This window comes from Suillus discolor (genome assembly GCF_016758755.1).
Source record: "Suillus discolor strain FC423 chromosome Unknown F5147scaffold_2, whole genome shotgun sequence".
In the NCBI taxonomy this organism is placed as follows: Eukaryota; Fungi; Basidiomycota; class Agaricomycetes; order Boletales; family Suillaceae; genus Suillus; species Suillus discolor.
The window spans coordinates 1,206,609-1,220,183 of NW_024541249.1; the positions used below are offsets into that span (position 1 = coordinate 1,206,609).

Genomic DNA, 13,575 nt, shown 5'->3' on the forward strand with positions numbered 1-13,575 from the left:
AAAGGGGACTCCCATTGCCATAGTTATACGTATTACAAATTTTGTACTTTGAAATGATCAGCATGCTATAATACAACCATAGAGTCCTGCAAGTCGATTGATGCATGTGATGTGCCACCACAAAGTATGCACTTCTTCTCCAGCCACTCGAGCCTCATTGCCTCATCCAATGAGTAAAATATAATAGCCTGGTTCTCGTGCTCAGCAAAAAAAAGTGCAATTGCCAAGTGCTATTTACTCATTAGATGTGTGTACTTATTGAGCAGGGATATGGCACTCCTGACGTGCATAGAAGGCTGTGGCTGCACCGGTAGCTGTGGTGGTGCCAACACGAGGTTCTTCTGCATCTTACGTACCACTTCGACGAGGCTCTTCATCATCTCAGTACCCTCCTGCTGCGCTAACAATGTTACAGATAGTGGGTGATTTTGTTTCTGAGACACTGCAACTGAAGGAGAGAGAGCACTGAATTTACGCTTTCCTCGGCTGATACTCGTCACTACTGAGTCACTATTAGAGCCTTCAGTGGACAGAGCGAGATATGTAGATGGAGCGGAGGGGATGATGGACTCTAGGCCCACGGAGGATGGTGGCACTGGAGGTACAGCCTCTGTTGATGAGGCAATGGAGGACAATATAGCGATGACAGTATCTTGAGGAGCTGTGTGGCCAGTGGTGGTAGGTCAGAAGACATGTGAGCCTTTCAGCTTGCTTGGCATTAGCTGCTCCATAATATTGAAGTGTTCAAAGCCCTTCATCATGAAGGGCTTAGCATGAGGATGTGTCCAAAAAGAATGTCATCGAGAGGCATGCAATCAATTACAATACTTACCTTTGTAAAGCGTGACAAGACATCATCCTTTCTATCTGTAACCCCTGCTCCATGCTCATCGCTCCATGTGAAACCTGATGTGCACTTGATTTCAACGACACTATGGTACACTTTCTTTAACTATAAAGATGTCACTGGCAGCTGACACAAAGATTATAATAAACATACCGCTGTCCATTTATTTTTGCATACTAGACCAGTTTTTTCTGCCCCCCTCTGATTGGGGTATTGTGCCTTGAGGTGGGCAGATGCCTGATTAAAGGTAGGCATCTTGAAGCCCCCTTCACCTGATGAAGGAAGGGCCACCACAAGGAACTCGAGAAATGTGCTTTCCTCCGCTTTTGTCCAGACTGCAGGAGGCTTGTGGTTTGTTCCAGAGGCAGTGGCTGATGCTACATTGATAGCACCTCAAGAGCATAGCGAATGTGAAGAGCCACTGTTAGATTTATTGGACATCTTGACAATGGTACATATGATAGTGGTGATGGTATGGATCTTCCCGCTCATGTGCAGTCATCACGTGTAGTTTGAACCACGAATTTCGAACCCAGAGTCGTTGTCCAGACTGCACCTAAGTAATTATGAATTTTGAGCTTGAGAAGAAAGTAAAGAGAGTGATAATCCTGATGTAAATCAATCATCTAACTCCTTCAATATAGAACTTTTAAATATCACATTAGTTCTAGTGAGTAATACTTCCCATATTATATTCTCTATTCCCTTATGCATATAACTCCTTCTATACAATGCCAATAAACAATTCTCTCTTAATGATATCATCCTATGGTACAAACAGGCTTTTAAAAAGATAGTAACATATGTAAAAGTATATAACAGTAAGTTTTGAGAATTGGTAATCATGCCAGTGGAACATGTCCAGATTGCACTGCATTAGTTTTTTTTCACTTAGCATATCTTGTTTAGTATAAAATATAAAATATGTATTAATATACCTCAATAATGTTTTTCTGAATATATTTAAGTTGAAATTTTGGCTAAGTGAACTAATTTATACAAAGACACTGAAGTGTAAATCAAGTCCATTTAAGGCAGCTTGAGCAACATGTTTCTTTACTGATACATGCATACCTCAGCAGACATGATAGAGAATGCTGAGATAGAACTATGTATACTAAGTCCCTTAAGTCTTAGAATGAAATACAAGAAACTCAAAGTAAAATTTAGTGATACTGGTGCTGGTGTGGTGCTGCTAGGTGACATGGCTACAAAAAATATGTTAGGTAAGTCATCTGTTACTTGTTTTTGTTCTTTGCTGATTGATTCTTATAGATGCAGTTCTTATTAAGCTCCCATAGTACACAGAGCTTGATTAAATCTGGCATTCCAATCCATCCATGGCCGCCAAGATTCACTCATCTAAGCCAGGGGTCAATCATACAGGCACCTTGTACTCACTTGTCCAACCACATGGTAGGGCTGGTTCTACCACATATTTTGACACCAGTGCTCAACAGTCTTCTATACATACTTATGATGCTTAGTCCTTCTCAAACTCCCAGCCCTACAATGTATATACCTCCAATAGCATATTTCCTGCCATGACTACATATTCCACCAGCACTACATATCCACCTAGAGCCTCTTTTGTTATAAATTTGCATAGCAATCCTGCAATTGATTTGCAACTACATCCAGCTGCTTCTGCTTCTGCTTCTACCCTTACCTTAACTTCGCATAATCTGCTTTAGATACACCTTCCTGGCCTTTGTAATTTTCCTGATGTTAAGATCTATGACAACTTTGCCCCCCAATGTGATAACAGTCATTTGGAGAGCAGCCTATTAGACTCCCTCCTTTGAGATGCTTTAAACCACCTTGATTGTGATAAGATAATATTGTTACAAATAACATCTGTCACATGGCCCCCCTATCATTTTCCCTTCATCCTCATCCTCACCATCTACTGGCTCGTCCTCCTCTACCAATTATCCATTGACCGGATCCTTGGGACAGTTCCCGTCCCTCATATTATCCTCCTCTATGCACGTACATGCATGTTTCCTCCTATGATTTAACCACCAATGTGGTCTCACTCCTCTGACTCAGTGTGACTCATGCCACCAATGTGGCTTTCTTTTTTCGTTTTCTTTTGACTGTGTTTCACGCATGTTGTATTTTTTACCATTGGATTGTTCCAACATTTCTCAGTCTCATTCTGCATTTGACCATCCACCACTAATTTGGCTATGTTGCCAGCATACCTATACCATTACAGTTTCCCCTTTACCCTTACCTACGGTATGGTAACCCAACCCTTAACCCTTTCTACTTAGTATAAGTAGTCGGTCACCTTATATTAGATTCTCTAACTTGAATCTACTCAATCTTCCTTGAAACATACTTCTCTCTGAAGCCTCTCAGCTTCAGCTTCAGCCTCTAGTATCTTTTCTTAAGTGCTCTTCACGCTTAAGTCTATTCAATCGACACTCATTGTTCAGACTCATCATCCTTACTTTGAGCCTGGTGACTTCAGAGACCACCGTCTTAGAAGTCACATGATATATGTGTCTGTGATCACTGTCGACTAGACATTGCCAGTCTCACTCATCATACCAGATCCTTCTAGTTATGTCACAAACATTAGCAGATGTCACCCCTCTTAGGGCTCCGTATAACAGATCTATTTGAGTACATAACAAATATATAATACTACCAATACTACCAATAACCCTCCCCAAGTTGTAGGGACCAAACAACAATTTGCTATATTGCCCACTCCCACTCCTGAAGCCCCACAACCACAATCATTTTAAATCCTCACTAAGTTCTCAGCATCTTCATATAACAACTGCTCTGCATTTGGTGCACAGAGGCCATCGAGCTGTGGAAGGGTAACACAAAGTGGCACCAAAAATTGTATGCAGCATGTCAACACCATCATCGACAACACACAACACTACATATGTGTCATTGTTAGACTATATTGGGCCACTGAGCCCATAGACCTTGCTGCTGATCAGTGTAGGGAGCTTAAAGAAGAAGGCTAAATCTGACATCATGCAGCAGGTGGACCAGTTCTGGTGTGAGATCAAGAGCTTACAGTCTGATGCTATGTCATGTCATGATAGCAAGCATCAGCAGTTCCTTACAAAACTTAAGATAAAGTCTGAGTACCATCAGTGCTAACAGGAGAATAAAGATGCTGAGATCCACCTTTGTGAAGTGGATATATGGGTGCATGAAGCATATTCACAGGTGCTTGACAAGGAGGCTGAGACCCTCCATCTTAAGATCCAATTCCACCAGATGATGTAAGGTAGCAGAGCCTAGACATTAAATGGAGCTATATAAGCTATTTGTTGTTGTTATGTCTGTTATCTCCATCTGTTGCTGTATTATTTTCATATTTTTTTAACTATCTTATTTGTTTTTTTTAATTGCTTTTCATTTGACATTTGTTATTACATGACTGGACATATATTTCTTTGTGATAGTATATGTCAAGTCTAATATGAGAGAGATTATCCTTCCCTATGTTGTGCATCCAAGTGAGGACTATTCAAGAGATCATCCATCAGCTTTACATAAGCAGCCTGACCTGGAGTGCCCTCATAATTCCTGTTACCAACTACTTCATCACCATCAGGATCCTCAAACTCCTGATCAATGAAGTCTTTACCCTCATCACAAGCTTACTTGAGAGAGCTCTCATAAGTGACATCTTGCTTGCGATAATGTATTTCAAACCAAATGATTATATTATACAGGATGATGCAGCATTTGATCCACTGCATAGTAAATTCAAGGTTTTTCTCAGTCTGAATTCTAAACCAGAGCTCTCAAAGGGACTGGAACCATCCCTCTAAAACAGCAGATGTATGTTCAATACGAACACAAATCTGAAAAAAATCAATTCATTGAAATATGGTTCCCTCAAAAAAAAAATACCTTAGAGAGGTGATAATTAAATGTCTTCTGGTCCTTAGTCAACCGCCCATTGCAAGGCTTCTTGAAAGGATCAATGCACCATGGCTCCAATGGATATGCAGTGTCAGCCCACACCCAATGACCATTAGATAGAAGGTCAGTGTGCTCTTCATAGAGACAGTATCTTCTTACTTGAGGTGTCTTATATAAAAGTGGTCAAAAGGCAATGACACCACAATTACACTTTTGAGAAGACTAGATGCTGCCAAATAACCTCAAGTTCATGGTCTATGACTTTTTCTTTCATGGTAGATAATGTGTTGTTCGTGGGAGGTTACCTGCTTATACAGCTTGGTGGTATGATTCTACCTAGAACAGTAGATGTTCTACAAAAGAAATCCAACTTTATCTGGCAAGACAGATAATGTAGACTTTATAGAGGAATATCTAGCCTTTCCTATGGCTAGATGGAAGATGCTTAATACAAATAAGTGATGTGATGTGTGTACTGTTGTGCAACTGGTTGCAACTGGATGTAGCAGATATTGCTAGAATTTCCCCACCTAGATATGAAAGGACTTGTTGATGGGAAATAGAAAAATTTGTATAACCGTGTGATACAAATCAAAGATGCGGTGTGACACTTGGATCCTCCCTAGGCTGCAAATGGGTCATTTCCATATATGTGTCAAGGAGTATAGAGCACTACGAGTTTCCCTATCATTGTCCATCATTTGTCCAGCAAGTAACCTCTGTCCAAACCTGAATCCGCTTTTCCCAGACTTTGCGCATCTGCTTATCTGCACTTTCCCATGCATTGGCCACATTGGATGTGCATTCCCGCGCTTCGGATACCTCAGAAACGCATTAGGAAAGATCCTTGTCCATCCATAGTCCATCCAAACCCCATTGGTATATGAATTTCCTTACCTTGAGGCTTGTAAAATGTGTTGCAGCCTTATTACATGTCCTTACATATTTCCTATATTTCCTATCCCTTCCTTCTCTGAGTGAGAGTCTAGATAGTATAAGTTGACTACTTCTAAGTATTACTTACTACACTTCCCTCGTACTGGATACCTCTTCCTATAGGTTTACCTTCGAAGTAGTCCCTTGTAGTGTGTGCTTTTAGCCTCTATTAGGTCCCTATACCTCTCTATACCTAGACTTTCCTTACCTTGCAATATACCTTTGCCCTCACCCACTCCAAACCTCGTTCCTTAACTTCCCTATACCTTGTCCACACTTTCCCGCACTTTCTGCACCTTCGGCTGTGCGTTCCCACACTTCAGATAGCCTCAGATACATTCCTACACCTTGCACATATCTGTCCGCTATTTTCCTGTGCTTTGTTACGACACAAGGTCGTGTGCGACTTGGATGATCTAAACAGCGACAACCACAACAGTGGTACCGAGTGCTGAGAGTCATCGGCCTTTACAGACAAGCAAAGGTTGCGTACTCGAACATAGCTCATGGTGGTTAACGAGGGGTTACGCTGAGATAATAGCAGAGTTACAGACAGTGAGAGGCATCACTGAAGGTATGAGTCGATGTCGAGCAGGTAGCTTTAGCAGGACAAGGAGTTCAAGGGAAAACCAAGTAAGATTAAAGTAAGGAACGTCTACTCTAATCTTCAACCTTATATAAGGCTACTCTATCGTGTCTAAGCTCAGCTCTAAGCTGGGTTCTAATCTGCTTATCTACATGAGTCAGAGATAGCGTCCATGAGGTGGGCTTCTATCGTAGATAGGATCCATGAGGCATCCTTCTATCAGTACATGAGGCAACACAAGGCTTGCCTTCTATCTTGATAACATAAATAGGTCTTCTAGACCTATGTCATCATATGCGGTCCAGACCGCTTATCTAAGCCGGCAGTTGCTGCTTTGTCATCTATCGTCATAGGGCTGGTGAGACCCTTGGTATTGTCTATAGCTGTGTGGTGGCAGAGGGCTGTCTGGTGGCAGGGGACTCGTGCCATGTTACTGTAACACGCTTAGCATGCTCTCAGGTTGCACATATCCATCATCATTCTAGTAGCAATTCCCTTTAGAGTCGAACACATCAGTTTAGACATAGCAGCTAGGCATTTGCTTGACCCAACCTTTTCTTGCCACCCAGCAAGGTTGTTGTTTCCACAACACAATAGATGGAAAATATAGCATTATCCTTGAAGAAATGTGTCCAATTTTTGCATTAGCACTATAGAAACCCTAATTTTTTCAGAAGTCTGCTATACTTGCAGGACAAGTGTGTTTAACCTGCGGGGTTTGCTGTTTAGACATAGTCTGAATGTCAGTGATAAGATAAACAGTCAATAATCCAAGAGTATGAAACAATGTCTGAAGGTATACTACAATATTTTTGGGTCAGTGGATTAGTGGATTAGCAGGTTGCAGTGTAGGTGAGGAATATGAAGTAATGGAAAGTAGATGATGTGAGATGAACTCAGATGGTTCTCTGTACACGAATTAATGTCAGCCCAAGGGGATTGCTACTAAGAAGGTTCCTCTATATGTATAGATGGAGGGAAACACTGAACTAGTGTAGGTTTACAACTCAGAGTGGTGCTATAGGCTCCAAACTGATATCTTTATGTTGTAGGTCATGCACTGCCTAGTCTGCTATACTTGTGAGACAAGTGTATTCAACCCTGAAGAGGAAGCAAGTGCAGCAAAGGTCTAGAAATTGGCACAGAAGGTGCTACTCATGGGAAAGCAGAGGGTATGTGTGCAGGAAAGTAGTGGCAACTAAAAGCTGAAGATGCAGGAAAAAGTGCAGCTGCGAAGTGGCCAATACACAAGGGGTTTAGATGATAATAGAGATGAGGGACAATAGAAATAGATATAGAGCAAGGCAATAACAGATACAATGTGAGTAGTAAATAGATACTGATTGCCAATAGCTACCAACTGTAGGCTAATGGGAGCTGCTACTGGAATATCCAGAAAACAAACTACTGAATGATATGTACTGCTGCCACTTAAGTATTGTGCTAAGCACTGTCATGCAAAGCTAAGCCAAAGCACTACTGAATATGGTATTTAAAGCTATATGTAACTAAGGGTCTATGATCAAAAAAGGTGGTACAATATGAAAATGGTCTGATATGCAAATATTAATCAAAGAAAATGTACTATTGGGTTGGTTTTGGACTATGAATGGACATGAGACTTCAGCTGATGGAGTGTGAGAAAAACACAGCTAAGCATGGCTGTGCACATGTAGAGGAAAGCTATGGCCAGCATGGGAAAGTATTGGCCGATGTGCACAGCTCACAGGAAAGCTGTGCTTTGTGTACCAAAGCAATAGGGTGCTGAGGGGCACTGCAAAAATAGCCTCTACAAGGCTGTAGGGACTTCCAGTCTTATACCAGGCGCCTAGTCAAGCCTAGTAAGGTGCACAATGATATGTGGAGTATAGGAAAGCAGAACCACTATGAACTGCTGATTTGTGATATGAAGCAACAGCATGCACTGAGCAGATGTAAGGTGCACGTGCAGATAGTTGGAGTACAGCGACTCTAAATGAGTCAAAAGATAAAAAAAGAAGTTTTGGTAAGAATATGATAATTAGCACTGATGTATGTTCAGGTGCTTAGTGTTAGTTAGTGGCTATGATGGAAATTTTGACTTAGAATCCAATGACATGCAAGAAGATGGTGGTGACTTGTTAAGAGAGAAAAACATACATGAAACTATGTAAGTAATGTTAAGCACTGTCAAGCACTGAGGCGAACTGGGAAGCAAAATGAGTACATGATAATATGTAATATAAGGGTCTATAACACAAGATACACAATGTGTCTGCATAGCACTGGAGATATTATCAGGATACACAAGAATAGAATAGGAATACACACCAATGAATCAAACAGACATGGGATGGATGGATTAAGGACGAGCAATGGAACTAAGGATGTGCACACTAATGAGCAACCAAAGTGCTTGTACACATGAGTGGCCAATGAAGTGCCTGGTACATGGGAATAAGATATGAGTCGCACTGTGTTTAGGTAGTGATTAGAGCATTGGAGGATTAGACCTCTATGAGGCTACAGAAATGTCAGTCTCTACAGTGGGTTGTGGGAAAATGGAATAATGAAGATGATAGGTATTTCAGATGAAAAGAGTAGTAATATTCGCAATGTCAATTAAGAACTACAAAATATTGGGTTTGACCTCTAAGCATTGGAAAATGGCTCCCTACTACTTGGATGATGATGATACTCCGATATATATGTAAATACATAGAAATGCAGAAACCTATAGGCAAAAGTAGTAGCAGAATATTTCAGATCTGAAGTACATGTAAAATAACATGAGGTACTGTGGATGATAGTAAAACATGTAACAGTGCTAGCTATGATATGAGTAACATGTGAAATAAGGAACTATGCACCTAGTGGGGCTAGCAAGATAAGACAGGACATGGGAAGGATGAGTGTAAAGTATTTGATCAGCCAAGTTGGTCTAAACATCAGGTCTGCTAGTCAAAGCACTAGATTGAGCAAGTAAGTATTAGATAATATTGGGAAGTGATTTGTGTATGATGGCCATTTGACATGCATCATGAAAGAGCTAGATACAAGTCCAGCATGAGGCCAAGTGCTACATCAAATATATATTTTTTCTATCAGTGTTTATGAGTCCAATATTTATATTTTAATAGGCTATCAATCATTTCACTAATCTCACTGGTAAAAGTAAAGAAGTGCTGAATCTTCACAACAAATCTTACAATGATTTCAAGCTCAATTGGAGTAACTGGAAACACCTTGAACTCATGAAGCCAGCCACTGCCTAGCAAACTTTCTCCTCCATGAAACATCCTACTACATGGCAAATGATACCTATATTGGAATGTCTAGCTGACTGGTGGCAAGAGATGGCCAATGATATACAGTGTGTGCTGATCACTGATGCAATTAAGCAAGGACTCAAGAACATTAACAAGTACTACAAGAAAACAAGTGACTCAGATGTGTATTTTATTTGTCTTGGTAAACATTAATATTACTTTCTATAACATATACCCACCTCTCATACAATTATAGTTCTTGACTCCAACTACAAGCTTGCTTATGTCAAAGAACGATGGGACAGTCAAGATGTTGTAGATAGAGGGGGCTCACCTCAAGACTGTCATAAGTATTTGTTCAAACTCATTATCGTCTTTGGACTTACATTCTTCTACAGTTTCATCAGCGAAACATAATTTACTACAAAGTATTACAGAGTGCTACAAAGTGCTCTGTAGCATTCTGTAGCACAATCTAACCTACTGATGTTGATGAGTATTATAAACCACCAAGTCAGATGCCTGTTAATAAACCTTCTCCACCAATAAGACCCTTGCATAAAAACCAGTATGGTGATGCATGAATGTGTGAGGCCATTAAGACATATTAAGCTACAGACAAACTTACTCACAATCCTCATTAAGAACTCACTATGTATCTGTCTTCACCACTAGAGGAAGCCAATGACATTGTTACCTGGTGGAAAGTAAGTAGTCTGTTTATTTGCTACAGAAATTGTTTATTAGCTTTATTCATTGCAATTTCCTATGCTAGCATGTATTGTGTGTGATTATTTGCCCATCCAAGGCAGCTGTGTCCCTCTGAACAGGCTTTCTTGAGCAGAGGGATCACCTCCATCATGCAACATAATACACTTGCATCATCTACATTTGGCTTGCTACAGTTGTCAAAGGTGGCATATAGGAACGGCCATCATGTTTCTGCAATAGTTGAGACAGAAGCACCTGTGTTTTTGGATGTATAGCTATAAGTAGGAGTCCTATCTATGTTTTTTTTGCTCATTGTAAATAAATTTGGTTCAGTTCATGTACAAACCTAAAAATAATCAGACCTAACTATTCTAAACTGTTTGCAAAGGTCCAGTTCAAGGTTCATCGAGTCTGGTAGAACTAGACCTAGGTCTGGTTCTTAGTTCTCACTCAACCCTATGTGAACCAGACCAAACCAAACCATGGCAGCACTATGTAACTCATGGCTGCAATGGAAAACTAATTGATTTGAATATTATGTATTCCATCAAGTCTGAAAACTGTGTCTACTGGAATCAAAAGATATTACAAGACTTTCAATAATCATCAGCAGATTATATTCAAGTTGTGCTACAGAATGCTACAGAGCACTCTGTAGCACTCTGTAACACTTTATAGTGGATTAAGTTTCCCTGATGATCATTACCTCTAAGATTGCAGAAATTGGTGCTAATTAACAGGGCATCAATTAAAATTTCCTAGCTATCAAACCCAACTAATTAGTGAAACTTTCAAAAAGGAAAGATAGTCTTAGAGGCTAATTCTCTGGAACTGATAATATGCATATGAATCCTATTGCTAACAGCCAGAATTTATGGTAGCATATGATAGAGCCATAAGGTCTTTGTCTGTAGATACCACAGCAAGCACCAGTCCCTGACTCCACTGTCTCACAAATTCCTTGATTTCTTTTCTTCCTCTGAAGGCTTATTTGTACACATTCATGAACCATGCAATCCTGCATGGGTGATCAAAATATTTCAATCCTAGAATATCCAACTGTCCAACCCTATCCAGCATTCACCCTGGATATGACTCAGTGTGACATCTACAAATAAACAGCACACCACCTTAAACTATGTCACTCTTTCCCGACCCCCACCCTTTGTGTCATGGTGAATGTTGGAGGTGAGCCAGTAGGGAGCTGATAATGCAGCAACTGCAGCACCTTAAGAGCTGATGGTATTGGCATAGTCATTGAGTGCAGTGCAGGGAGGTAAGCATGTAGCAACACTGTTAGGTAGTGGCTTGGCCAAATGTAGTAATATCCCTGACATTGTGTGCAAGGTGGCTGACAGTGAGGACATGTGGGAAACAGCAAGCTTGATACATGATTATTGAATGTGTTGTGATTGATGTGTGGGAATGATGATTACTACGCTGGCGCGGATGCGGTTGGACAGTCAGATATCCCAGGATCGAGATGTCCTCTGGGTGGTGCATTCCCAGGAAACTGGCATCAATGTTCCCCTTTCAAACATTCAGAAAGCTGGTGTACTCCGGATTTCTGTCGAGGGAATAATACTTACTATCATCTCTTCTAAACCAAAGACACGTTATATAACCATGGGTATCAATCATACAAAATATTTTACTGTGCATTATTGATGCTGGGCGCGAAGCCCACCCGCGCCCCGTGCGAATAGTCAAATACCGAGTACCCTAGACAATCACAGTCATGAGCGTTGCAGATCAAATGCCATGCGATAAGGCACTACTCACATGATCTCATAAATGCATGCCCTGCAGCACGCGACATCAGAAGAACATCCAAGAAAACGAACCGAATATTCAAACAACTCACCGATGATGACAATTCCTTCCATGAATGCATCGTCCAGGCCAATGATCCCACCAATGCAGTTTCTGCGCTGGTTCAGGCGACGTGCATTGTATGAATACACGCTGACTTACGTTGACCCATACCCATCTTGTCCGAGCTTAAAGTCCTGGATACTGATTCCGAAGTCGTGCCCACCAAGCGAGAATGAAATCGTGGGGTTGGAGTCGCACGGGAAGGAGAAGAAGCCGGAGCTGTAGTTTGCTGCGGGGCCAGCCCCGAGTATCTACGACTTGTCAGCAAGGTGGCGAGGGAAGCAAATAGCGAGAGACTGACATTGGCGTAGATCAGATTTGCCAATGCCTTTGAAACGTATATAAAACTAGAACCTGTGTCAATCACCTGTTCATATGAAATGAGGTGAACCCGAGTGAATTTTCTGATGAATTGAACCTTACCGCATCGACGTTACCAGAGACGTAGTTCCCTTCGACAACAGCTCCGTCGAAATGCACTGTCCAGTAGGTCTGCCAATAAAAACCAGTTAGACAGGGTGATTCAAGGCGCGGGAAGATCAACCTTGGAAATAACTGAGACCCATGTCAGAGGTCCTACCGCCTTGGATATGTCGTAACCACCCAGAGTTATCTAAAAAAAATCTTCTCGATTACGGTTATATGAACGATAGTACGCCACGTACCTTCGACCCGCTTGCCTTTCCTCTCGTTAAATGCACAGAGAAGAATGGTGCTTCGATCTTTTCCTGCATGATTAGGTTCTCGAAGAACGTTGGCTTCCCTGACGTCGCGATGGAGCTGAAACCGAGCCCGAGACATCCAGAGATCCGGTCGGAATCGAAGTTACTCGACACATCAGTGACAGCACCAAAATATTGGCTGTTGACCTTTAAGCCGCCCATGCCGATCGTATCGTACGCAAGAGTTCCTTCCGCATAGCTGACGCCCTCCTGCCCAACACATCAACCAGGCACCGAGATAGCATGAGGGAGACGCACGTAATTCACATTGAACACATTCCCTGTAGTCCTGTAGGTTGAACTCGCAGCGGCGTTATATTGTGGGGTCCCGCAATCGCCGCAGCCCACAGGAATCCAGAGATCTGCAGAACATGTGTCAAAGGCCACTGAGAGCTGTTGTGATTTCTTCCCAAATTCAAGTGGGCCGTAGAACGGGACATGGATGGTCCTCTGTATCTCATCCGTCAGGGGGTCAGTCGCACTCTGAGCAGCGGCATTCATCGCAGAAAAGCTCATGTTTGCCTGCTGCGATATTGTGGTTGATCCGAACAACACAAAACCGGATAGGTCGCTTGTCGTATCGGTGAACGCCGCGTCTGACAGCGCATCGAGCCCGGGATCTGAAAGTGCATCTGGTAGCGCCACGAGGTTCTTGCCGGTCAAAAAATCAAGAGCGTTCTGGTATTTTATTTGGAGGGCTTCTATCTCGGCCATCTGGATATACAAGTTAGTCTCGTAGAAAGG

At 41.7% G+C, this 13,575-nt stretch overlaps 2 protein-coding genes across 2 annotated transcripts; both read right to left on the minus strand.

The window, feature by feature from the left end:
• Positions 1–683: 683 nt before the first annotated feature.
• On the minus strand, positions 684–1,933 carry F5147DRAFT_767337 (uncharacterized protein; the record flags this gene model as incomplete). Its single annotated transcript, XM_041440876.1, has 4 exons — positions 684–767; positions 833–952; positions 1,001–1,192; positions 1,922–1,933. The coding sequence occupies 4 exons, from the start codon at positions 1,931–1,933 to the stop codon at positions 684–686; spliced, it is 408 nt and encodes a 135-aa protein (XP_041299700.1).
• A 9,789-nt stretch (positions 1,934–11,722) lies between these two features.
• F5147DRAFT_625577 (aspartic peptidase domain-containing protein) lies at positions 11,723–13,332 on the minus strand (the record flags this gene model as incomplete). The annotated part of the gene is made up of 10 exons (XM_041432678.1): positions 11,723–11,764; positions 11,824–11,956; positions 12,017–12,037; positions 12,099–12,160; positions 12,209–12,360; positions 12,411–12,476; positions 12,533–12,601; positions 12,654–12,722; positions 12,775–13,038; positions 13,090–13,332. 9 exons carry the CDS (start codon positions 13,330–13,332, stop codon positions 11,886–11,888), a joined length of 1,017 nt encoding a protein of 338 aa, XP_041299701.1. The 3' UTR covers positions 11,723–11,764; positions 11,824–11,885.
• Positions 13,333–13,575: the final 243 nt, after the last annotated feature.